This window comes from Bolinopsis microptera, chromosome 5, assembly GCF_026151205.1.
Source record: "Bolinopsis microptera isolate Bmic1 chromosome 5, MBARI_Bmic_1.0, whole genome shotgun sequence".
Lineage (NCBI taxonomy): Eukaryota > Metazoa > Ctenophora > Tentaculata > Lobata > Bolinopsidae > Bolinopsis > Bolinopsis microptera.
Window position 1 is genome coordinate 2,598,886 of NC_087076.1, and position 27,362 is coordinate 2,626,247.

The 27,362-nt window shown below is 38.1% G+C and overlaps 3 protein-coding genes across 3 annotated transcripts in view; 1 reads left to right on the plus strand and 2 right to left on the minus strand.

Moving 5' to 3' along the window:
• Positions 1 to 27,362, plus strand: part of LOC134814624 (phosphopantothenoylcysteine decarboxylase-like) — a 99,856-nt gene that overhangs the window by 35,118 nt on the left and 37,376 nt on the right. The window lies entirely within an intron of this gene.
• On the minus strand, positions 3 to 12,824 carry LOC134815240 (uncharacterized). Its single transcript, XM_063823754.1, has 18 exons — positions 12,625 to 12,824; positions 12,309 to 12,419; positions 11,806 to 11,974; positions 10,561 to 10,683; positions 9,701 to 9,858; positions 9,360 to 9,475; positions 8,588 to 8,718; positions 7,071 to 7,170; positions 6,344 to 6,456; positions 6,029 to 6,183; positions 5,696 to 5,788; positions 5,159 to 5,299; positions 4,605 to 4,862; positions 4,195 to 4,414; positions 3,872 to 4,015; positions 2,849 to 3,020; positions 2,548 to 2,640; positions 3 to 647 (listed from the first exon to the last, which is right to left on the minus strand). Exons 1-18 carry the CDS (start codon positions 12,737 to 12,739, stop codon positions 462 to 464), a joined length of 2,598 nt encoding a protein of 865 aa, XP_063679824.1. The 5' UTR covers positions 12,740 to 12,824; the 3' UTR covers positions 3 to 461.
• Positions 19,381 to 27,356, minus strand: LOC134814647 (WD repeat-containing protein 75-like). Its single transcript, XM_063822806.1, has 8 exons — positions 27,155 to 27,356; positions 23,082 to 23,261; positions 22,635 to 22,933; positions 22,204 to 22,360; positions 21,823 to 21,949; positions 21,588 to 21,681; positions 21,359 to 21,475; positions 19,381 to 21,232 (listed from the first exon to the last, which is right to left on the minus strand). The coding sequence occupies exons 1-8, from the start codon at positions 27,330 to 27,332 to the stop codon at positions 20,258 to 20,260; spliced, it is 2,127 nt and encodes a 708-aa protein (XP_063678876.1). The 5' UTR covers positions 27,333 to 27,356; the 3' UTR covers positions 19,381 to 20,257.

The following is a 27,362-nucleotide window of genomic DNA, read 5'->3' on the forward strand; positions in this document are numbered from 1 at the left end:
ACTCGGTTATAATCCAACGGGCCTTGTCCTCTGGTAGAGGTAGGTCATGAACTATCTCGGATAGTAAGGTGACCTACACCTGGGTCCTAAACAGACAGGAACGTAGACAGCGATTAGTAGCAGAGAGCTTCCTTAAAAACAGAATACAATTTATCTCCTAAACAGACACCAGAGGGACCCATTAGACCTGATGTAGATATCCGTATAGTGGGTGCCACAAGAAACAAAACAAAAAACTCGCCTCAATCCTTTCCATCTCAATCTAGTTTCATCTCAATACTTTCCATCTCAATCTAGTGCCATCTCGATCCATTCCATCTCAATCTAGTGCCATCTCAATGTAGTGCCACCTCAATATAGTGCCACCTCAGTCCTTTCCATCTCAATCTAGTGCCATCTCAATCTAGTTCCTTCTCAATCCTTTCCATCTCAATCTAGTGCCACCTTAATCTAGTGCCACCTTAATCTAGTGCCACTTCACTATGATCTGAATCAGGTACAGTGTGCTGGCTGCTTCTGACAGTGCTCTTGAACATTTTCTTCTGTTTAATCGACGAGACAAACAGCACAACGTAAACTTTGGGCATGAAAATAACGAGATTCAGCGTAACAGAGATAATGGTGATGACTCCGGCTAGTAGAGAAACCTGAAGGGATATTTTTAGTCCTTTTAATATTATTGATTTTAAGGCTTTTAATCTAACAAGTACTGCAATGAATTAAGCTTTTAATTTTCTTAGCTGAATATATAATTACTAATTAGCAGTTGATATAATGACAATCCTCTCCAGATGGGCGAAAGGCTAAAACTAAAGCATTCGTAGATCTATTACTATTAGATCTAGAGATGGTTCCCATTTCTAACTTCTAAGCCTAACCAGAGCCACTTGCACTCTGCATCATTTACCATGGATAATGGATATGGCAGTATTCAATAATGTTCAACTTGACAGTAAATTGTAAATTAATGTGTTGTTGTGAAACCAGCTTTTTTTGCCGGTACCCTTAAGGGATTTCAAGTCAACTTATAAAATCAAAAAATTCACACACCAAACAATATCTCACTCCCATCGGGCAGAAATTAACCTTTAATAAATCATAGTAAGTAAATGTATAGTCTATAGAATATGCGTATGAAAACTTAGCCTAGTTAAATAAAACCTACTGGTGAGACTTCCTTCACGATTGCTATTCAGCAATGTATGGTCCAAAAATCATCACGGGAAATTATATGAGTAACAATCCCGTTGGCCATACTTCATCAGATCTCAAAAAGTCTGCACTTCGAGTTGCTATACCAAATTTGAAATTCAGCGAAATCACGCACTTTATTCTAAACTCTTAAACTCAGCCCAATTGCACACAAATCAACAAAGAAGATAACAGATTAATCTGAGTTAATTATCTCTTATATGCATTCACTACACTCAAAACTTTTCCGTCGTTAATATAGTGATACTTCGACGGTTCAGCAGATATTTTCTCCTTTAATTGAGCTACAAGTTTTTTATGTGTTGCTTGTTCCTCTCGGTTTCTATCTGGAGCAACGAACCAGCTGTGGTAGGTTGTACAGAGGGACTTTTTCAAATGATTTGCTCTCGAGAGAGCCTCTTTCACTGATTCGTTACTATTCATAGTCACTTTGATTGGCCTCGGCCTACCATCCTCCCGTTTCTTCACACCGATACGATTAGCAGCTACAATATCAGAGTGGTTATTGTGTTGCAAAATCTTGTCCAGTACTTCATCTGCTAAATCAGCGGGGCACGTGGAGTAATCCTCCGGAACTCCGTGGACGATGAAGTTCCTGCTCCGAGCGTCGTCTTGAACAGCAGACTGTACTGCTTTCTTCACTGTCTTCAAAGTTGGAGCTTTATTGTCGCAGTTTTTCCTGGCAATTTCGCTCCATGTCTTCATCTCCGTTTTAATCTCAGTTTGAACAGTCTCCTGCACAGATTTTAGCTGCTCTCTCTGCACTTTTATCAGTTCTGACTTAACATAATCGATGGTACCGGCTGCAGATTTGCATAAAACAATGTTACTGATCAGTGACTTGGTTAAGTTCTCAATGAGTTTTGCCATCGTGTCCTTGTTACATTTCATGAGTGCTGCATGATTCAGTTCCTCAAATTTTTCAATATTGACAGCGTTCTTCGCAGTATTTGCAGTATTGACAGCTTTTAAAACTTTTTCCACTGATGAATGCAAAGCTTCCTCTTGTGTGTGTAGATCTGCTACGTTGAATTCCATTGTCAATTGTACAAAAAACGGGCTGTACAGCACGGTGCTGTGTTAAAGTTGATAAAACAGCTGATAAGAGACGATTTAAACCGTTGCATAAGCTAGATAAAATGATTGCTACTGAATAAGCTAGATAAAATGATTGCTACTGATAAAATGATTGCTACTGATAAACTATCAACTGCTACTGATAAACTATGGCAACTACAATAAAATTGCAAAATAAAATCGATTTGCAAATTAAACCCATGCTTAGCTGTTGTTGAGAAACTTACGTAAAACAAGTAAATTAATTCTATCGAGTACCTGAGTAAATCCTGCCATAGTGAGCATCGCAGGAACGTAGACAGCGATAAGTAGCAGAGAGATCAGTGAGGAGATGAATATGTGCATCGACTCCTTAAAAACAAAATACAATTTATCTCCTTAAAAACAAAATACAATTTATCTCCTTAAAAACAGAATACAATTTATCTCCTTAAAAACAAAATACAATTTATCGATCGATAGTTAAATATAATTATAAATTCAACAAATTTGGCCTTTCGATAACGTAATTTTATCAATAAATTATGAATTAAAAATGTATTATTCGAACAAAGCATACCTTGAAATTATCAGGGAGTTTTCTGCAATCCCATCCCAACATAGAGGAAACCAAAAGTAGAATACCAGCATAAACAATAGAAATCAGCATCAATGTAAAGTTCAGAGGGCCACAAGACTTAGTCACGACGATTGGGTTTTCTAGAGACTCTTCTACATGATTAATACTGAATCTGAAAATAATCAGTTTCATTTACAAGGATACAAGGATACAAGGATACAAGGATACAAAAGTGATAATTATTTTATTGAATTCACAATAGTTATAATTCTGAAATAATTTGATGAGGCTAACATCTTTAACTTTTCTATTCTTCGGAATAACCTAAGCATTTTGACACCACACACAAACCTGAATTTTGCACGGTTCAATAAAGCTTTCAATGAAGTTACTGGCTCACGAATCACAACATTAATTGGTAAAACAATGGTATGGTCTATGAACGTCTAACTCTATTAGTTCAAAGCTGGTGTAAAATCGAGTAAAGGTCCCACTATGCACTATAAGGTGACAATGAAAAATGTTTAGGTATGCACGTAATTTTGATGAACATTTTTTCTATAAACTCTTAACCTTAACCTGGGCAATCAAAGTTTCTTGTTTGATATTGCGTTAATTTTCTATTCTTCTTATTCAAAGAAAGAAGGCTCGGAAATTTTTTTAAATAATTAATTTTTTCTGAGGGGAACAGTTTTAGTATGCAGTAATTTGTATTATTTAAATTCCATATACTGAAGGACCCCTAAAGGACCCCTAAAGGACCCCTAAAGGACCCCTAAAGGACCCCTAAAGGACCCCTAAAGGACCCCTAAAGGACCCCTAAAGGACCCCTAAAGGACCCCTAAAGGACCCCTAAAGGACCCCTAAAGGACCCCTAAAGGACCCCTAAAGGACCCCTAAAGGACCCCTAAAGGACCCCTAAAGGACCCCTAAAGTACCCCTAAAGGACTGAACCCTTTTTTAAACTAGTTTCCCGATGCTCCATGTAGTTGGCCGCACGATTTTGATGTATTATACACTTACTTGTATGAGTCATCTAAAAAGAAACCAAGAACCAGGAGCACAAACAGGGGGATCATGAGAAGCACACATTCCAACATAGTCACCCAATTGTTGACGTAGTCTCTCAGCTTTCTGCCAAACTTTAAGGAGAATTTAAAAACTAGCCTGAAATATTTGAGAAAACTGTGACTTTACAATGAAACCTGCAAATCATCAACCAATTGTTATTTTCGAGCGCTTATTAAGCATCATTGTTATTTGTTTTCATAACTTAATTTGTGATCTAGATTTTAAAAGTTTAATACAATCCAAATGCATGGATACTCCTAGATTCTACACCTTACCATATTCTGAAGGTTTTGACCAGAAGAGGACAAACTGTCAGCATGATAAATATATGGGCAAATATCTGTATTGAAGTACAAATCATATTCTTTGAAGTTGGTTCCGTAGCAATTATCATCGATTCAATGTGCCCTATTAAGATTCCACAAAACATAACACACGATAGATCTCGTCCAGATGAGATTAAGACTCTGGAGTTCCAATACTTGATGTAAATCACTGAAAATTATTTTAAGCTATGATAATGAACCTCAGACTCGCACATCGTAGCTTACAATAATTATTACTCTTAATGACTTGTGAGTTAGAGGACTGCTACACATCGATACCCTTAAATTTGTTTATAAACAAATATTTAAAGCAACCGAAAACAATTTCAACTGCATCAAATTGTAAAAATGATTCTTACCAATTGTGAAAATAAGGACGGCGATGTTTACTGAAGCAATCATCCAGACAGCTTTTCCAGAATTAGTGTTGATATTCAGACTGCCAGCCGGTTGATCACAAGCTGTCTTATCATCATTAACCCACAAGAACGTTCCGCTGGAGACAGAGTCGCACTCTGTGCAGAAAGAATCACTTCCATTCATAGTGTAACTGTTACCGACACAGGGGAGACAGGTCCAACAGTTCAGAAACTTCTGATCCAGAACAGTCTTATGTCCTGTTAGTATTAATGTAAATGTCGATCATTTATGATGTAAGTCACCGCACCGTACTTTCTACAAGGTACTTTCAATAAAGTATCAATTTTAAATGTATGTTTATTGTTTAATGTTGATCAAATAAAACGCTTCTTTAGTTTAAGGTCGATCGTTTTATTTGTACATCGTTCTTTCCATTAGTTGAGCACCTTAAACTTTACAGCTCTCCTCCCCCTAATATGGTATTTCTCATTTGTTAATTAATTTTTCATTGTTGATTTCAAAAATTAAATGCAATGTAGAAGCTGATGTTCACCTTCAGTGCATGTACGGGAACAAGCAAAGAATTGCTCATCAGTTGTGCCAGATATTTCGAATTTGACGTTTTCCATGAAGTTGTCAAATAGCGTGTTGTCCTTACTGGAAGTCCAAACAGTCCTACGTTTACTAACTTCACCTGCAAATCTTTGCTATTATCTATTATTTATCGTCTTAGGGGTCGTTCACATATTAGGTAATCAGCCGAGGGGGGTTTTCCAAATGATGACGCTCGTGTAATTTTGAGCCCTTTTGACACAATAGCTAAGTGTAAAAATGATTACGGAGGGGGGGGGGGGGGGTGATTACGTAATATGTGACCGATCCCTTACCTCAAAATCAACAGGTTTGTAGAAAGAACTTAAATGAATACAACAGGGAGGTTCTGACGTCCCAAAATTGGAGGCAACAGGAATGCTTTGATTAGCAAGAATCGAAAGGGAAGAATATTCAGACTTCTATTCAAAGTTTCACCATCACAACAAATAATGGATATATACAGTTGATCGAATTGACAAACACTTAAAACATTAACCTTTTGCATCGAAGAGAATCTCAAAATCATCTTCCATCAATCCATCTGTATATCTTAGGAAGTTTGTATTCTCAGGCAATGGCACATTATTTTCTGAAATTGGAATGTACGGTATTTCATACCGACTTAACTTAAAGTTAAAGTCTAAGATAAACTGATTCAATTGACTAGACCGTGAGAATGCTTTCCCAAAGGTAGCATACCTTAATCTTACTTTTATTATAAAATATAAGGGAGTTACATCCTTAACAGTTAACGTAAAAATAAATGTTTTAAATTGTTCCATTCTGCTTGGAATTATCGTTAGTAAACTCTTAAACTTATAACTCGTACTTAGAAAGTTTTGTCGAGCCATTTCGCCAACTGAAGAAGTATTGATCATGAGTTCTTTGAAGGTTCTCTTAGAAATGTCAGCTACTTGTTCTGTACTGATGTTTGCCAACGATTTCAATAATTTCCGCACTGTGTAGTATATTCTGTGGTTATACCTGTGGAGTGTGGAGAGTTTAAATTTCATACATGAACAATGAAGAGTAAATAAATATTGTTGGAGCACTTTTTAGGATCAGAACGCGAAAGGTATCGCCCAAGTCAAAACGATGTAACATTGAAGGATATCTGAATCCTAATCCCTGAAGATTAACACACCTTGATTGTAGTGAATTGCCCATGCACATTTCTCCAATAGATTTACAGCCCTCATCTTCTCCTACAACACATGGTTCTAATGTTTTCACCCCGGTGTACCAGTGATCTAGTATCTGAGCAGTAAATTATCATATACTACTACTAGTGTATCCCGTGCCTACGGCCGGGACTTCACTATCGCAGTTGAAGTATACACACACACACACACACACACACACACACACACACACACACACACACACACACACACACACACACACACACACACACACACACACACACACACACACACACACACACACACACACACACACACACACACACACACACACACACACACACACACACACACACACACACACACACACACACACACACACACACACACACACACACACACACACACACACACACACACACACACACACACACACACACACACACACACACACACACACACACACACACACACACACACACACACACACACACACACACACACACACACACACACACACACACACACACACACACACACACACACACACACACACACACACACACACACACACACACACACACACACACACACACACACACACACACACACACACACACACACACACACACACACACACACACACACACACACACACACACACACACACACACACACACACACACACACACACACACACACACACACACACACACACAACTAACCAACCTTGCTAGAGATTTTCATCTCCCTATTCTGTCGGGTGTAAAGTGTATAACTCTCAATGTAGTTCGTTACTTGTGGTGCATCAAATCTTGTCTGACATAACCTAAAATATTTTAATTTTGCTCATTGTTCGGTTACAGCTTTATCATTCTAATAAATCAGCAGCAATGTTAAGAAACTACAGCAATGTTAAGATTAAGGGGACACACCCCAAAACCTTTTTGGTGCCACCCTAAATTTTATTTCATGTTATGAAAGTACGTAAAAAACCATTAAGTTTAGTCACATTCAAAAAATTTTAAATACTCACTCATTCGGAAATATTCACTTCTATCTTTTCTAAAATTTTCAAAATTTGGTCAAGTCTGTCGTTGTTAATTGTAGTACCGATTTCTTAAGCTCAATCAAATAATCCTTTGGAGAGGTTATTGTAAAACAAATTAGCTCAATACCAAATTCATGATATTTGAAGAAATATTGTTTTAAGTAATCTTCTAGTTCGAACACAAGAGTATAAAGTTTGTTTTAATTATGCACATTTTCTTACAATTTTTTTTCCTACAAATATCATGAATTTGTCATTTTTGGATCTTTTTTACATGATAACGAGGTCTGATCGTCATCTTCTTGTCTGTGTGAAGGTAAAATGGTGAAATCCTCTAGACCAGGCAGAGGTCGAGTGTTATCGGGATTACTTCTGTTATCGATGATCTCGCTCTTCGGAGAAGATAAAGGCCTTGCTCAGCAATGGGTAGGGTTTGCAGTTTAGATAGCCACGTGGCACGTTGCAACTAAATTATCCGAGATTCTTCTCGAATAATTTTCAAGACTTGATGTCAATTTATTATCGGAGAAAAAGACGATTTATGAAGGAGCAACCTTACATTCTACCTACTACTCATTTCTCAAGATGTTCGCAACATGATCTTGCTCTACCACTTTGACTTATGTCCCTTAAGCGCTTTTAACTACCGTTCACCGAACTTTGACTGCAGCTTTGTTAACAAGGTTTGGCCGGTAGAGGGTCCGCAGTAGTCCCATTACCTTAGTATTGCTGTATAACTACTACTTTTTTACATGTATTTAAAAAAATCTTTGAAATCTAAATTTCGCACTTTAAAACTCAAAATCGAGAGAAATTCAGTTGCATAAAACTGTTCACGATCATCAACTACACTCACAAACATTTGTGGAACAATATCTCAAGAACTGTTTAATTGGTAGCATGTACAAGTTTTGTCTGTGTCAAAAGTTTTAATTCCGCTTCGTTCGGCTCATTGTAAACGTTAGTATAAAGATTCAATTAAAAAATTAGCTCAATACTTTTAAAATAACTGAGAAATCGGTATAACAACGACAGACTTGACCAAAGTGCATTTTTCCGAATGAGTGAATATTTTTTAAATTTTGAATGTGACTAAACTTAATGTTTTTTTACGTACTTTCATAATAATATAACATGAAATAAAATGTATGCTGTCTCCAATAAAAGTTTAGGTGTATGTCCCCTTAGAACATACCTGAAGACGGAGACATTGTCAGCGGCGATACCTTTAATAATGCTTTCATAATTAATATTATCTGTCTGAGATAACACACATCCACTAGAATCAGCGATGAAGTTGATATTGGACAATCCTTTCTTATTACCCTGGAACGATATTTACTAATATGAAATTGAATGCGATATCTCATCTCATACTTTAGTCAGACAGGATTATATGATTTATCCACTGGAAGTGCCGGATTAACTGGAAGTGCATCAAACTAACGTATCGTAATGCAATAAAGATCGCAGAACGACTCCAAAATAACTATTTAACATTCAAAGGTAAAGGGTTAATTAATGTAGTATGTAACAATAGTACTAGTAGTAGTAGTATGTTTGGGCCATTCATCATTTCAATAAAGCCAGTAAAGCAATGTACTACACCAGATTCAGAAAAAACAATAAATAAATTCCAATTCGTCACACTCTTCGCAGCCTTTTATACTATAGTTTCGTCTGTCTTTAAGCAGTTGTTGTCAGTAGTAGTAGTTTTAAAAAAATAATTTTGCGTAGAGGCTGGGCCTGGGTGGCCCACGAGAGGATAGCATGTGGATGCTTTGCCTACCTCTGGGCCCTGGGGTATGGCAGTCCTATAGGACGATGCCGGAGGAATCAGAATGTATAATGGAGGATGATGGAAGTGTTATGAGATGTGTCGTAAATGAACGCTCAAGTGCTAGCTGGGTGTGGAAGAGAACGGTGAGCTAAGAGAAGTTACTAGTAGTAGTTGTGCAAACTCTTACCGGAAGATCACGAAACAATTTCTTAAGAGAATTCGATGATAGCAATAGCACAACGGTACGGAACCGGCGTTTTTCTGACGTAGGTTCACCCAACTTGCGGACTAGATGGTTGACGACTGAAGAGGTTTATTTTTTTATCTGATAGGAGAGAAAATTGAATAAAGATTTCTTAATTCGAAGCTGTCCAAAACTTTTCCAATTTACACTTGCTGGGCGCTGTACTTCCAATATCGAACGAATGCAAATGTCTTCCAGATTAACAATTCAAATATCACATAAAATATCCACCCACTGAGTCAATGAAATGAAACTATGGCTATTATCAATATTATATATTAAACCGTGTGTGATGTCAGAGGTTCCATTCACCAGAAGATGAAACTTCACGTCGATTTTGTTGGTTCCAAGATCAAGCTTTTGTATAAGCTTAGTGAACTCCGGTTCTTTTTTCTTTTCGTAAAAAATGCTCACAATGTTCGCCCCAAGTTGGTTCAATATGCTAAGGTATATTTCCAGGTTATGATTGTTTATTGTTAATATTAAATCTTTCTGAATTTTAGGTATTTTAAAAGAAAAAAACAGCTGATTTGTGTACTATCCCGTCCATGACACTTTAAAGTTCGATCGATGCGGAAAAATATAATTGCAGGGTAATGGGGATTAAAATTCTGGCAGGTGGGCGGCAAAAAGCTGTATCAGGGTCTGCCCACACTACGCCATGTGGCGACGGGCCACATGGCGTGGGTCAAAAGGCACAGAGCTCCCGCCATGTGGCCCGTCTATCTAAAGTCTAAACACACTGTGCCACTTGGCGTGGATTTAGCAAGGGGAATAGAGGCACGGATTTTAAAAATCCGTGCCTCTATTCCCCTAGAGTTTCCACGCCAACTGGCGGGAGTTCTAAACACACTACGCGCCAATTGTTGTGTGAATCCGGTGACTAGTGGCGGGAGCTCTAAACACACTGTGCCTTTTGACCCACGCCATGTGGCCCGTCGCAACATGGCGTAGTGTGGGCAGACCCTAAGGGGTGGTAAAAAGATGACCTGATCTTGTTTCACTTTCATTTTTGTCTTTTTTAGGACATTAGAAGAAAATATTAAGTGGGCGGCAAACATTTTTAGCGGGGCAGAACATAGGTACGTTTTGCCACTGCAAGGAGCTATTCATAATTTAGCAGTTTTAATCACTGTTAACTTACCTAGGAATGGTGTCAGAAACCTGACTGGATCTTGTTGATGTCATTCTGGTCATAAAGTTCGTGTTTGCTACTTTCAGCACTTCGTCCATTCTGATACTACTCGCAATTGTAAAACTGGGTATTCTATGAAAATGTAATTGTTATCTACCAAAGTTGAAATATATTCTTCAACCATCATTTGAAAAATTACTGGATAGTTTTAAAAATAACGAAAAAATCCAAGTTTGTTACTCCTAAATATAAAATACAGGTCACAGAAAATAAATGAAATAAGCTACATAATACAGGAGGGTGTCCCAAAAAAGACGCCCCAGTTAGAAACCCTCCCCAATTCCTCAATTTTCCTTTAATGGTACTCAATATGTCTTAGTATATTTACCTAAAAGGGTTGGGAGATTTGTTTGTGACTTCTGAAAACTTGAGCAAACTATTTTGAGTCCTCATTTTAAAAATGTCAAAAATTGTCCGAAATAGTCCTCAAATTATGGGCTCGTCCACCATTCGGAGCGCTGAGCCAAGAGGAAAAAACTTTTGTCATGAATTTGATTGCAAACTGTTCCTTTTTGTCTCATCTAACTCTCAAACACCTCAGTTAATGCTAAAAGTCCGAAGAGGTATATGCCTATTTTACAACTTGGGGCAGTCTAAACGTTTCAAAACGAGGATTCCATCATGGACGAAAACTATCACCTTTTCTGGGATGACACCAAAATTTCTTCTTATATCTTTAACGGCCAGGTAGCGCAGTTGGTTAGAACGCCAGCTTTGCAATCGTGAGGTTGCGGGTTCAAATCGCACTGTCTGCCTGGTCGTGGGGTGAGCGTCGTTGACGTTCAGCTAAGGATCCTGAGTGGTATATGCAGCCCCCCGGTCTACTCAGCCGAATACTCGAGAAATTGGGTGTGAGGGTTAAATGAGGAGCTGCACATTGCAGCAAAGTCTCGGGCGAAGAAAGTATGGTACACACTACCTTAACCGTCACTGGCTAAAAACAAATCCTTCGGCTTCCTGTAATTGGCTGGTTGCACTTGTGTAACAATGTGGCTGTTGGAATACTCCGAAGTAAAATAAGTGTCTTGATAAAAACATTGAACAAATTTTGCCCATCAAGTTCATATGAGACTCCCAATGGTCCTAAAAAAGTCTCCTAACCCTTTAGAAAATCATACTAAGAGATCTCAAAACCAATGAGTTAAAACTGAGAAAATTAGGGGGACACCCTGTATATAAAATTATAACACTTACTTGATAGCACTGACAAATGCAGCTGAATGTAAAACAGCTAGATCCCATTTGAAGCCCACCAAAGCAACTATTTTCGGGAACTTTCGAAGTATCTTCATGACCCTGTCTAAGTAGCTCTGATTCTTAACATAGTTGTGGAAATTGAACACTGCATAGCCCACTGTTGCATCTGAGATTTGAACAAATGAGATTTAGAGCAGTTGCCTCTTGTAAAACAGTAAGCTAAATTCTAACTCTAAATAAAAAAGCTCGTCACGGTGGAACTCTATCGCAAATATTTCCACCAATGAATTTAACTGATATGAGGTTTATCTCGTAATTAGCCTCATTGCTAGTTGAAAGTCGTAGTTGAGCGATCATCTATTATACAATGAGTTCCCTCCACTTTGTATCACGATTTTAATTGTAAGTTACACTTATTGTCTGCGTGTAAGACACGAGTGCCTAGAAAGATAACTAAACCTATCAAACTAGTAATATATAATGGTGAAATGTTCATATACTTTTGGGCCAGAAAGTAGACTGGTCTACAGCAGCTTGAAAGGACAAAAGATTTTGCACGTGATACTCGTGTGCCATACGACTGTCGATTATATAGCCGACCAAAATATCACCTGAAAAAAGGCATCGTTAGATTGATAATGTTGAAATTGATTTGCGATGCTAAGAAGTTAGCAGTTGTATCACTATCATATTAAGTTATAACAACAACATCCTAATATGATTCTTGAATCTTGATAATAACGAATACGATCACGACAGGATTAACTTAATCAGCAGTATTTTTAAAATTCTTGGGTGATCTATAAACGAACTCACCGTCGACATAATCAACATCGAGATCAGTGCCCCATTCCAAATCACTGCCGGTATTAGAACTAAAAGTACTAGCTGATGTGACGAGGAGAAATGATAAGACTATTCCAGCAATCATCGGACTTCTGTTATAAAGTGTTATCTTGTCCCCTGGTTAGTAGCAGGTTTCGTCGTCATCAGTTGGCGTCGCTAACTCTAAACTTAGATACAATTATAAATCGAGAAATAACAAGATACAAATAATGATAGCGAGATAGAAAGTCATTCCGAGTTTTAGTACGGTTTCTTAAGCGAGAAAGTTTAACTAAAACTACAAGTATATAGTGTTAACTGTTATCACCTTATTCCCCTTGGTTTTGTCAATGTCTCTTAAGTTTTAACAGATGTTATACTTATAATGTGTCCCTTACTTCACGTCCCTTACTTCACGTCCCTTACTTACGTTAAGTACCTATATTATCATGAGCTGTTGTCTCCTGCAATTCGCTTGAACTTCCTTACAGTTACACTTTTAGGTTTTCTCAATATGTTTAGTATGGTGTACTTGTAGTACCTTATCAAGTTATAGTTCCAATAGGACCCCAGCTTTATCTCGCCTATTTATCGACGAGATATAAAATGCACCTGTTTGAGGTTTCGGTTTACCATTTAATTTTTTATGACAGTTAAAAAATTGTAAAGCATTGTGAGGTAATATGATTAAAATTCATTCGAGATCAAGATTTAGGGGACAAAAAGCAAAAGCGAGCTGAAATACTAATATGACTCACAAAATGGTCAGGATAAAACAACACGAAACTCAGGGGTTACAATAAAATATTGATAAAATATTGATCTCACTAGATGCAAACAGTCTAAAAGTAAATCGGAGTCGGGTTAATTTCAACGGAAAAGTTTGGCAGAAGAAAGCATGTCAACTCAAAACACGCTTGATTGCTTACCAACGATTAATCCTAAAATTCGAAGTTAGACAACTAACCGACTAACCTAATGTTAAATATTTAAGTTAAACGATCAAATATTTTCAGTCTTGCTATTCGTCTTTTCGTCCGCTCCACCTCCTGTTAATTTTCACCGGATCATAGTGTTTGATAATAAAACTTGTGCATGATGAAGTTAAGTGCAACGAAAAGTGTTTATAGTATAAACACCGATTTTCATTTTTACAATGATATGGACTGGGTATAAATTATACCCTCGTCCGTGCAACATACTAATATAGCTCACAGCATCACTCTCTTGTTTTACACGGGTATTAGTAAGTAGAGCACAAAGGAAGCTCGCAATGCTCCTGTCTGGAAATATTAACATCATAGTAGTAAAGAGTAATGAGTGTAGGTAAATCGCCACATAGCATTGTTCCACACCACCGTTCACGTTATAAACCGTCAAATTATTCAAATCTTCGTAAACCTTACCCAATAGCTCATTAGGGGTCGTACACATATTACGTAATCATTGAGGAGGGGGTTCTAAATGATTACGCTAGTGTAATTTTAACACAATAGCTATGTGTAAAACTGAACGACCCCTTAGAAGATATGAGTCGTTGAACATTGGGCAAATGTGTTGAATTATTTATTTCTGATTCTCGGCCTACTTAACCTTCGCACGAAGATATGGTCCACCTTTATACTCTCTCTCTCTCTCTCTCTCTCTCTCTCTCTCTCTCTCTCTCTCTCTCTCTCTCTCTCTCTCTCTCTCTCTCTCTCTCTCTCTCTCTCTCTCTCTCTCTCTCTCTCTCTCTCTCTCTCTCTCTCTCTCTCTCTCTCTCTCTCTCTCTCTCTCTCTCTCTCTCTCTCTCTCTCTCTCTCTCTCTCTCTCTCTCTCTCTCTCTCTCTCTCTCTCTCTCTCTCTCTCTCTCTCTCTCTCTCTCTCTCTCTTTCTCTCTCTCTCTCTCTCTCTCTCTCTCTCTCTCTCTCTCTCTCTCTCTCTCTCTCTCTCTCTCTCATTACTAACCTTATTACACATTGCAGAAAAATTATCAGAAAACTTTGAATTTAAACTTAAAGACTAGGATAAAATATGAATTGTGTAGTCCGATCAGTGTACAACTAACATTACTGGAGAACCTGATCTTGCACAATAATCCCTTCAGCACGAAGAGTTGCAATATGTATATTGTATAATGTATATTGTATAATGTATATTGTATATTTATATTGTACAATGACAAACAAATCAAGTTGTACTAACCACCAGGCAGAGAAGTGAACGCAAATCTACCCGATCAGATCATGATGAATTTTTCATTGATGGGTTGACGTGATCTGATGTTGCTCTCATGTGTTATCCAATATTTAGTTTAAATCTTTTGATCTTAAGAATGTAGATCAAAGGTGGGATTTAGTACCATATCATTTTTTCCGCCGGAAGAAACATTCAGCAAAAGATCCAAAGCTGCAATGCAGGTGAAGCTTTCGACAATCAAAAATGCATAACTTAACATGAACTGAAAACAGGAACCGAGCTAAAAATGGAATGTAACACTTTTTAAATATTAGCAAAAACGTTTACTGGACTAGAATTGTAGAGTTTAGTGTATATATACAACACTGTGCACTGTGCAACGTTTACTGGACTAGAATTATAGAGTTCAGTGTATATATATACAACACTGTGCACTGTGCACCGTGCGATGCTATAATACTAATCTGTGGCTTTCAACGCATTTCTTCAATACGAAACGAAACGAAACAAAGTATTTACTACCCCGCTACTATTATATGTGACAAAGATATTGTATAAAACATAACTTACTAATTTAAACAATACGGTGTCCATGTCTGAGCGAATCTCATCAAAAAACTTTCTCTCCTCATCGGAGCAGAAAGTTAAAAACAAAATACGGGTATCATAAAATCAAAAAATACTAAATAATGTTAAAGAGATAATATCAGATTAACCGTCGCGAAAAATAATAATAGTATACTTATATAACTTTATTATATAACTTTGATTTTATTGACACACCGGAAAAAAACCGACTGATTATAACCAAAAAATAATAAATGTATAGTTATACTCGAAAAAAATTGTTCAATTTAAAAACGTTAACCAACATTCAAAATAGATATAATTTCGCCAATGTTTTAGATGTCTGACAACAAAATATATACCAGCCGTAAGTTCGCCTGTAATAACTTTCACATTCTCAATAATTTGATTCTTTATCATTACGAATGATAAACGATTTCATTTCCTTGAAATATCAAGCGAGATAATTTACAAGTAGCGTTAGTTATAGTACATTACAAAAGTAACGTTAGTTAGTACATTACAAAAGTAACGTTAGTTAGTGCATTACAAAAGTAACGTTAGTTAGTACATTACAAAAGTAACGTTAGTTAGTACATTACAAAAGTAACGTTAGTTAGTGCATTACAAAAGTAACGTTAGTTAGTACATTACAGAAGTAACGTTAGTTAGTACATTACAAAAGTAACGTTAGTTAGTGCATTACAAAAGTAACGTTAGTTAGTGCATTACAAAAGTAAAGTTAGTTAGTACATTACAAAAGTAACGTTAGTTAGTACATTACAAAAGTAACGTTAGTTAGTACATTACAAAAGTAACGTTAGTTAGTACATTACAAAAGTAACGTTAGTTAGTACATTACAAAAGTAACGTTAGTTAGTACATTACAAAAGTAACGTTAGTTAGTACATTACAAAAGTCACCTACCTATGTCACCTATGTTGAGATTCGTTAAGCTTTAACAGGGCCATCACATTGTGTGACCACCCCACAGAGAGGAGATCTCTCTGTCATTCCTCCAGCAAAGCAGCGAGTTTGAGTTCTGAGGAGTGTAGCCCCTGATGGGCGGTGTATCCGGAAGAGATAGCATGAACTGGGTGAGCTGCGATTTGAAATGCTCTCGGTCGCCAATGGAATTCAAATGGTAAGGCATTGCATTCCACAATTTTGGGCCTATGACTGCAAATGAATTATCATACAGTGACTGATTTGCTGCTGAGCTGTGTCTGCATGCAGATGGAATGACTGCAAGGTTTCCAAAACGTGGCCTGGAGACAAACTGCACGTTATAAATGTCGTTGCTGGTATGGTGATGGAGAATCTTCCACATATGAAGTAAAATGAACCGCTCCCTGCGACGCTGTAGAGACATCAGAGATAGCCGTTGAAGACGGTCCCAATAATGGAGATCACGCATTCCAGTAATCCTTGCGGTGAAAGCTTTCTGTACGCTTTCAAGCTCCTGGATGTCACATATATCTTGGAGGGGTGCCATATGCATTTATTTCTTCTAAAATATGCTTCGATATATTGAATGATGGCAAGTTTTGGTAACCCATGAATTTGGAGCTGTCCTAGACTGAGCAACGTATCTTACACAAAACATGAATGACTACTATTCAAAAATATATCACTGCACGATATATTTTTAAATAAAAGCGCAGAGCAACTCTCACGAAATCTTGTAAATAATGAACACAATCATATTGATTGTGTGATCTATGTCTATTGTTTAAGGACTGTGTTTGATCCTTAACTTTCCCTAGTGCCATGAATTTGCTTTTCCTTGACCTTAATGTTTTGTTTGTGCCATTCAATTACACCTTTTGTTTTCTTCAGCTCAGGGTAAGTTGACCACATCGAATTAATACAATTAGTTTATCAATTACATGGGTACCCCAGGCTATGATGTTCATAGACATATGAATAGAATTAGAAATTCCGCGGAATGATCACAGGCTGAGCGCCGCCCAGTAAATTTAGCAATAGCAAATGAAATTTTATAGATACCCAGGAACCCTGACCGGATGGGGCTTAACTTTTATTATTATTATTTGAAAGTAAAAAAGTTGGAGACTTTCGGTTTTTTGTAACATGTTCCTCTTTTAAAGTAACGTTCCCCTTCAGGAGGAAAATTCAAGACACCGTAATTGTTGAGTTATCTCAACATCTCCAGAAAAGTCCCCTTTCGGGCCGATCAAAAGTTTGCAACTTTAACTTTGCGGATTCCTGTACTCTGGTTGGCTGAATTGTGTCACGTGGTAGCTGCTTGAACATTGGAATGCGCCACGCGTGCAAATCATGCAGCTTGTTTTCGCGCGCGAGGTCAGGCCGTCTGTTTAAATTAAACCAACTCTAGTACCACCACCAGCCGGTAACTTTTCCTGGGTAGTCCCAAAAAAGCTAACAATCATTCGATTGGGTGCATGATCGTGAGTAGAATTGATATCAGTCCCACAAATTAAATAATTTGATCATGCAATCGGCGAACAGCCTGTCATTACGCCGGATCTCTATTCATATGTTTATCATTATGAACATGATAGCCTGAGGTCCCCAGGTAAGACTAAATTATATACTTAGAGTTCAGTGTATATATACATATTATACAACACTCTGGCACTATGCAGTGACGCAGTGTTATAATACGAATGTATTGCTAAATGGCTTTCAACCAGTTAACGGGTGATACTCGTAAAATATCTGTTCCGTCGACGAGTCCAACTCGGCGCGCGTCCTGGTAGGTTGTACAGTGGGGTGACATGTTTTCGTCACTTCTGAATGCGCGCATTTTAGCACGCGAGTTTGCGTGCACGTCACGTGAAATTGTTAGCAGTGAGTGTAATCACGAGTCTGGAGAATTTGTCTAGTACAAGGCCCAGACCCTTTGGCGTATCTGTACTCTGTAGTAAGTTTAGTGGCGATGTAATATTTCTGACACCACTTAAACCTGAGGAACAGGGAAGTGTTCACAATATCCAACTTAGCATGGTAAACTTATGATATCTCTGGCTGAAGATTAACAACTCTGTCGGTATTTATTTTTAATCAACTGAGAAACGTTTGGTATTGTTACCTTATTAATTTTATCGAAATCGAACAATGCAGTACAAAGATATTCCGTTTTAAACTTCATGGTAATGTTGAAGTAGAAAAAAATTCGTCGCTTGCTATTAAAACATGTGCTCCTTCATAATAAATATTATCATTATCGTGATGAAACCCCTTATTTATGGGCCTGCCAGTCTCTTCTGAAGCACGAATGACCTTAATTTCTACCGTTCGAGAAAAGTTCAGAATTTTCTCTAAACACCCATTTTTGAATTTTGTAAATCGGTGGTCCGGAAGCAGAGTTATGGTTCAATGAAAGTTGTTAGTTTAACACTGTTTGTATTGTCATTGTCAGAAGTGACGAAAACATATGTCACCCCACTGTAAACCTACAATCAACCAGGTGTGCGGGAATGATTTTCTTCATATGGGGGGGGGGGGGGGGGGGGGGGGGGGGGCCAAATTTTAATTTTTTTGGCGCTTCGCGCCACAGCCTAAATTTTTTGGCGCTTCGCCTGAATTTCGAGGGTAAGGATAAAAGGAAATTGTAGCATGTACTGTGCGGTATCGCGATTTTTTTCACGTTTGCCGCAACAAATCGCGATTTTTCAAATCCTGGCCCTCAGCCCTGGCCTCACGACAAATCGCGACAAATTTAGCTTTTGTTATTATGTATTATTAGATGACAATTCAGTGAATGCCAAATGGTTTCGGATTGCATGATTGTCCAGCTTCATCTAAATAGTACAAATAAAAATTGCAAATCATTTCTCCATCAGCGCGGCGTGCATAATGATAATGGAGAAATGAATGACAACTCGATCGTGAGGTATCGGTACATGGTAGACTAATGACTCGAATTATGCCTTTTTCATATTCCTACTTCTATTTGAGAATATTTTCATCGCATGGCCATGATAAAATCAAAAAGAAAACAAATTTGATCTAATTAGGTTAAAACAAAAGGATTAAACATTGTTTTTCTTTGTTCGAATTACGCGCGTTCTCTGCATGAATTTCAGAAATAGAAAACATTAAAATATGATACATAATTGTTGATAGATTAACATGATACTGATAGCAGCTGTTTTGTAATCACAGGCTTTTTGTTTTACGAAACGGTATGGCGATGTTATATTATATTGTTTTCCTAGCCTTCATTAAGTGCATTGTATATTCATAATGGACTGGATTATAGTTGAATACAATGTTTAAATGACCTTCTCTGCGGAATGCTGCTTGGGAATGATCTTACTTGGGGACCTCAGGCTATCACATATCAGGCAATAGAGATTCGGCGGAATGACAGGCTGAGCGCGGCCCAGTAACTTATTAGTATACTAGGACAAATATAATCTCCCCTCATATCAGTCACATTCATTTGATTCTATAGAGTTCAGAAAAAGAGTAATTATTATTAACACTTCTTAAAAATCACCAAATATTTTCACCATTTTTTGGGCGGTCATGAGCGTGAATAATCATGTCCGTGAAAAATTTGGTCCGATAAGGTATGTCCACTATGACTAATTAGTGACAAGTGTAGATTGTATCAAATTTGAAATTGTTGAAAGTCAGTTAATGTTCATCAGCTCATGGAAAGCTTTTTTGTTGCGCGGGACTTCTTTGTATTAAATCTCTCGTATATCGCAGATGTCATTAGTCCATTTTGAACAATGTAAACGCTGTTTATTGATCGTTAAAACTGTTAGTCAGAACTTGGTAAAAATCCAGTATTTATATGTTTTGAAACATAATATACCTTCAAATAATATAACTGGTCAATAAATTAGCAGAATTAAAAAACCTTGTTCACTAAATCGATAGCCTAATTTGTACTACTACTAGTTTTCTGAGGAAGAAAATCTGACAAAACATTGGCACAAATCGCTGACAGTGGAGGCATTGCACTACTAGAAACGTTTAAAACAGAAGAAGCCACAGTTGCTGAGGAATTGTGTTTGAATTCGGGCGACGTAACGGCGGGAGCTGCTATCTTGAGGAGTTGAGTGAAAACTGTAGCAGTGTCAGCGTGTTGCCGCTCAGCAGTAGCTAGAGGGGGTGGGGAGATGTGGGAGAGGGTGTAAAGCTCGTGCTGATTGTTCAGCATCACAACTTTCTCTCCCCCATCCACAACACAAGCTCCCTCTACCACTCCAGGGCACACAAACTTGTGGACAGCTAACGGTGCTGCACTTTTTACCCCAAATAGATACGCATCCGTTACAGACTTTCTGGCTATAAATGCGAGGAAAGTCTTGTCAGGGAGCCCTAAAATATACGACACGTTAGCTGAGACCTCCCAACAAAGGGAAACAGATGTAAGGTCCCACACTGAGATAAGATCTTTAGCAGAGTTAAGGAGATAATATCCAGATAAGAAGATCTGGTCCATTCTACTGATTAACTGAGGCACCTCTGCTTTAACCTCCCATTTGTCAGTTCCGTATAGCACTATCACACCCTTGTAACCGACCACAATAACACTTCCATCATCTGATATGACGCTGTTGTACGCTGGTCCGTGTCGGTGTTTCAGGACCTGTTTCTCAGTCCATTTGTCCTCATCGTCTCCACAGACCCATACCTTGACGGTACAGTCAGTTGAAGTTGTCACTGCAGTGGGGGAGGCAGTGAGACCTAGGGAGAGGGAGGTGGTCAGCTTGGTGTGGGGAGGATCTACACACGTCTTCAGAGTGTATCCTGTCTCGTGTCGTCTCCAGAACTTCAGTCTGTTCTCTGGAGTGACAAAACCGTCGTCTCGTCTTTCTATCGTAACCAACCATTCTTCGTCAAAACTTATCTGATAGAAAAAGTTATATCAAACGTAGGTTTTATTTATTCATTGTTTAATTCTTAAAAACCATCAACAGATTCTTCAACACTATACATCACAAGAATTTAAAGCACACAAGTTCAGATGTAAAACCTTGAAATGAGTTATGTCAATGTATGATAGAGTCTTATTTCTCGTGTGACCAGTGCTTTGGTTCTGGTTGGTTATGTCTACTATTCTCTTGTGTTCCCTCTTCTCCACGTCAAATACCTGTTATTCATTAATTTAGAACTAGAATACAAAATATAAAATATGGTAGAACGGAAAGAGTGCATGTCAAAAAAGTCAAGATTCTAAATATCGAAAGTGAAAGCGATTTAACCTGTAGATTGCCGGGGGTTGAAGAGAATACAACATCAGTTCCCGAGCTAGCAATTTCAGTTGTAGCACGTGTTTTGCTGCATGTGTCACGTGGTCTGAAACGGAAAGTACATCGTTACAAATTCTATGATTGAAAGTTGAGGCTACCAGATGATAATGAAACCGACGATAATCTCAAACAACCGTATATATTGTTTCAATGAACATCCAAAGGAGAGCTAATCAATATAGGATACCTTTTGAGGATATTGCAGAGTTTGAACTTGACAGTCCATGTGTTGAGAGAGACAATATGAATGGCAGTATCCTGGGTAACCAACACAACTATATCACCTGACTCCGGGCACAGCACGTGTTGTATTCCTGTACAGTGAGGTCGTCACAATGTGCCATGTTATGTTATGTACATCTCATATCAAACAACCGTGAAAGTGAAATAATTTAACTTGAAGTTTAAATCGTTCATAACATTGGTAACATTGTGAAAGTGAAATAATTTAACTTGAAGGTCAATGAGCTTATATAAACAAGATAAAGAAGGTCCTCTATTCTACAATACGATAGAATTGGAATAAAGGAATGAGTAACTTATAAATACACGAAAAGTAAATAGTAACCTCCTCCTATTCTGGGAAGGAACTGAGGCTGTCCGTCGAGCCACTTTACCAGCACACTCTCGGCCCCTCCAGAGAAGAGGACATCAGAGCGGGGAGCGAAGCCCATTCCTCCTACTTGGTTAGCGTGCCAATGCTGCACATCCCCTTCTACACTTCCCTGGTGCGTGATATCTTCAATTTTATTACTAACTAATAATTTTATTACTTTACTTTATAGCAAATCATGAGATGATATTAAAGCCTCCAAAAAGAAAAAACCACTCTGTTACAACCCCTTGAAATCCCCTCAGTTTCGTTGCAATCACGGCTTTCATCAAATGTGGAGCGTTCAGCATTTTAACATGCCGTGCAGCTTACAATACCTTTGTTTTGTTCATACGTTATTTTAGCAGGGATTGACAGCTTTAAATTTCCGTTAATCACAAACAAACCTTGACATTCCAGTCATTTAGGAAGCAAATTCTCCCATCCACATCCGCCACTGCAGCTATATTCCTTGTCGGGTGAAGCGCAGTAGCACAAAGATCTGTATCGTGTGTAAATCTGGTGAAGGTGGCGCACGTGCACGTGTTGATGACGCGCACTCTCGTGTCACGTGTGAACAAGATGAAGTTGCCACAGGATGATATTCGGAAGTTATCGCATTGTTTTTTGATGATAAGCGAATCAGAAATGTGGGACAATGTGGATGCACAATGCTTTTGAATCTTTGTTATCGTATTACCAGACTCTGAAACAAGTTCTTTTTTAATACAACAAGATCAATGTACTAGAGTACTAGATGAAGCAGGAAAATATTTGTGGAATAAAAATAATTTCATCACGTAAGTCGGTTTTAAATTTACTAAATTCGTTAAAATGCAATCAACAGTACTCACCTGTGCCTCTAGTGACGAGGAATATGTGCTCGGCAGAACGAGAAACGAGAAGGTGTGAAACTGAAGAGCCCGCAGTTAACGTCCTCATCAGAGTCCAGTCAGTCATATCCCAAACAGACACGCTCCCGTCACGTGACGTTACCAGAAGCTGCTGAGAATTAGTCGGACTCGGAGACAATCCTGAGGTATAGAGGGGTAAGTCTACTTTCAGGGAGGGGATGTTCACTGTTCAGTGACTTGAAAATGAAATCAGAAACACTATTGAGAAATTTGACACGCGATATACAGTTATATGATGCTATCGATGGATTTTGGAGATAAAAGACTTGTAAAGTGACCAACGACTTAACACTATTAAGTTCTATTAGGGACACACTACACTCCCATGTCCCGCTTTCCAGAAGAAATTTAACAAACAAATAAGGAGAAAGTTTGGAATTAAAGTGAATACTTGAATACTATTTTTACCTTAAATAATATAATATATATATTGAATTACCGCAAAGATCCGATCAATTGCATTGCAGCTGGGTCACGTTTATTGTGTCACAAGAAAAGTCAATAAAATTCAATAAAATCAAAACAGCGAACAGTCACTTTGCGATAACTGATCAAATACACGATAAAAGATAGCTATAATTTATCAATTTGAAACTGACAGTTATATAACTTTATAGATTATTTACTACATTAAGACCGAGGTTAGTCTTAGTTTTGCAGTCTCTATGCTACTAAATGTTGTATGTTGTCCTTGGATTCAGATGCCCGCGGTTCCAGTGCTTTTGTTCGCAATCACGGTGCATGGTGTGGCGTTGGTTCTAGGAAGGCGCGGACTCTGTCCAGCCCTTGAAGCTTGAGTAGACTGAGTGTTAGAGTGACTGGGTTCCGCCTCATATCGTCGTCCTGCCCAGCTGCGGAACATACCGAGGACAGCATTCCTAGCATCTCCCGTTCTAGTGAGGATGATGAGGGGGTTGATACCGGAGGTGATGATGGGGATCCAAGCGAAGATGATTTCGTGGAAACTAATCTGATCGGGCAGGACCCACATAACCAGCACAATACTGGCTACCGAGATGAAGTAAGGCACGTTTATCAGCAAGATTGTGATGCAGCTTGACATGTACTTCGTGTTATTCTTACCCGGACCTTTCCTGAAATCAAACTTCTAGTAAAACTACCAAATGTGTGTCTTATTTTAAATTTAATTACATATATAAGTTTAATTTGCCAGTAATAAAACATTTTGGTGTAAAATAAAATAAATTATCCAAACCTGGTAGTAAAGTAAAGGAAGATAACAGTGAACAAAGAAACGAACACACCGGCACAGCAGTGAGCAAAGTTTGCCCAGAAGCACAGATCCAGTCCAAGTTTCAGCAGCATATTTGACGTCTCATTTTTTTCGAAGAACTCCAAGATGACAAAGTAAGTACCATTGTTGAGGATCATATACACAAAGTAACCACCAAGGTACATCAGGACATACTTTTGCTTGAAGTTGGAGAAAGGAAACACGATCTTAATGGATCGGGACACAGCCAGAAGAAAGCCTATGATCTGTGAAAAGCAACCAATGAGGCAGGTCCAGGTGCGGGTGTATCTTAGCAGGACGTGGGAGGAGGGGAGGAGCTCCGGGGTCAGCATGACGTAGGTGTAGATAAGTGGGCCCCAGAGGTCAGTCAGAAAGTCAGTCACTGCAAGACATCTGAACAGTGTGCTGGCTTTTGTCTTGGTTGATCTAAAGTACCAGAACAAGAGTGGGTTAAGAGTGGTTGAGATTAACCAGGGGATTATGAAGAAGATTCCCAGAGAGTAGTTGACGGCTCTGTCTCCCGAGGAGGGTGTAAACGGCACAATGTCTGACGCATTATTAACGGGATCTGTAGGGTCTTTCTCATAGAGAGTTAGATCTTCAGAGAATAGAAACCTCCAGAAGATAATCATGATAGCTGTAGATAACAACTGAGCTCAGATACTCAAGTTAGGATCTATAAAACCATTCTGTGGTTGATTTCATGATACTTAGATTGGGTGGGTATATTTAGTGGTATAATAAGTAGCTAATATTGGTGAGGTTAATATCCCCGGTCGAGTGGTATGAAACACTACGACAACTGCGGGTTTTAATGGTTCTCAGCGGTTTTTAAGCTGGTCGATAAGTTAACAAATTGTGTTAAAGAGATATGATAACTCTCAAAAACAAACCTAACAATCATGGATGTAATTAAGTCATTGAATAAGGAATAAGGATAAATATATATCTCATTTGAAATGGTTCCCTTTAGTAAGATCCAAAGACAATAACCTCTTAATTAGCTAATTAGCGACAAGTTACACATTACGGAGCGAATCAATTAAACCCGCGAGCAAGAAGAAATCGTTTTTACCAATAGTAAAACGATTATAGGTATTAGCGGATAGAGTTCTGAGATAACGTTAGTGAGGAAACCACCTCCGAATTGGGAGAGGAAAATGATCTCATCCACAGCAAAAATTTGAGAGGTCTTGATGATGAATGACCACGATCAGGTCGATTTTCTGTCAAAACACAATCGGCATATAAAAGAGTAAGGGGTAAGTGTTCAAGTGTTGCCAGATGCCAACTAATCTTCAGATGGCTATTTGAAAAGTGTTTTTTGAAGGACGTGATTCTATGCCAGCTGTTCGGCTCCGTAAAAATCAGTAAATTTCTGGAGTTTTAAAGCAACCTTTGGTCAATATGGTTCTGATCAGACGCGACGGCCATATTAGTTTACTTCGATTGTCAAATCTTTTCTTGGATTTTCCTAAAATTGAGACAATTAAATGAATAAATGGGATGACACTAGCAATTAGCTGTTAAAGTACCGATTTCCTTGTCCTTTTTGGTACAGTCATAGTCCTTTCAGAACAGATTTCACTAACGCAACCCCGAGACAAAATGCCTGATAATTTCATTATTCTAACTTTGTTAGATCATGTTCCACAGCTAAACTTATGGCCCCCTGTACATTCTTGTCATCTTCGAGGCTGTAATGAGAGCCTCTTCCATTGACATTTCACATCATTGTTGGGATTGTGAGTAAGCTTTGAGATCTTGTCCCAACCGGGACTCCAACTCGCTAACTTTAGGCCAGTAGACATGTGAGATAACCAAATGAGCCATAAGAAATGAAATAAATAAATTATACAAAACGAACTTGACCAGAGGACTTTTTGAAAGCTTTGATTCACTGAATATGATTTTCAGCGACAACATATTGAAAAAATGTGTTTTACAAATAATCCCGGCATTTTTTTCAAATTTAGACGATAAAAGGTTCATCAAGATATTTCATTTAATACAGCAACACCTCGAACGAAAGTTTGTCTCATAAATCAAGTTATCGCACATAATAAAAAGCGAAGAAGCCTCGAATATCGATTTCAACTAAATGTGTATGATTTTGGAATCATTTAGCCCTCTAATCTCACCCTGCACAATGGTTTCAGATTGTTTCGGCTAGCTTTGAGAAGTAGCAACTATCTGCTGTTATAAAGGTATCACTATCTTTAATTATTAAAATAATCGCTGTTTAACATCTCCAGTGTTTGTATTGTGACAGCAATTTTCATAGCAACTAATGATAACAGTATAATCGTGGACATTAAACAAGGTAAAATAAACTAGTAAAACAAGTGATATTAGATATTAATGGTAGCAGTACAATGAACTGAACAAGAAAAAAAAAGAGGTTCACATTACTAGACACGAGAAGGGGGTGTGGTTTTGTGACGGTAGAGGGTGATAATCGGTCTTATTTGTTATTGGCAGACATTATTTGTGGATGGCACCCAAACAGGTGTCACTTAGCAGTAACTTCGTTAAACTTAATCGATAATTTGTTTTAATTCCACATTATATGATAACAACAACCTCTCCTTACTTCAGCAATTTAACAGATCAACTATCATGCTTGAAATATCGAAGTTTGGTTGTTGTGAACAAGCATAGAGAGGATCAGATAATAGTTTATTCGTAAACCAAAACTCATCCCAGAAATTAACAACTGACAAACCATTTGTAAAAGCAGGACTGGCGTAACACTAACCTGTAACCTCAGAAGATCCAAGTTTTTGCACGTGCAAAAGAGCAGCATTGCGGGTGGAGTAAACCAGAAGATGAGACTTTACTGCGACGTAGAGATCCTCTTTAACAAGAGTGCAGCATGTTATCTCACCGCCTCCCAAGTAGTAGCCTGTCAGCCCCTCTAGAGTGAGGTCCTCCATTGCTATTTAAGGGGTATTAGTTTAAACTAA

Bases quoted from the DNA above. Each gene is read 5' to 3' on its own strand.
- LOC134815240 (XM_063823754.1), bottom strand. From the start codon at position 12,739: ATGATTGCTGGAATAGTCTTATCATTTCTCCTCGTCACATCAGCTAGT. The intron at 8,719-9,359 runs GTAAGAGTTTGC...ATATCGTTCCAG, and splicing joins AATTGTTTCGTGATCTTCCG to GGTAATAAGAAAGGATTGTC. The intron at 5,300-5,695 runs GTTAATGTTTTA...AAAGATTTGCAG, and splicing joins GATTCTCTTCGATGCAAAAG to GTGAAGTTAGTAAACGTAGG.
- LOC134814647 (XM_063822806.1), bottom strand. From the start codon at position 27,332: ATGGAGGACCTCACTCTAGAGGGGCTGACAGGCTACTACTTGGGAGGC. The intron at 21,950-22,203 runs GTTACTATTTAC...CTCACTGTACAG, and splicing joins CCTTCCCAGAATAGGAGGAG to GAATACAACACGTGCTGTGC. The intron at 21,476-21,587 runs GTTAAATCGCTT...AATGAATAACAG, and splicing joins CAACCCCCGGCAATCTACAG to GTATTTGACGTGGAGAAGAG.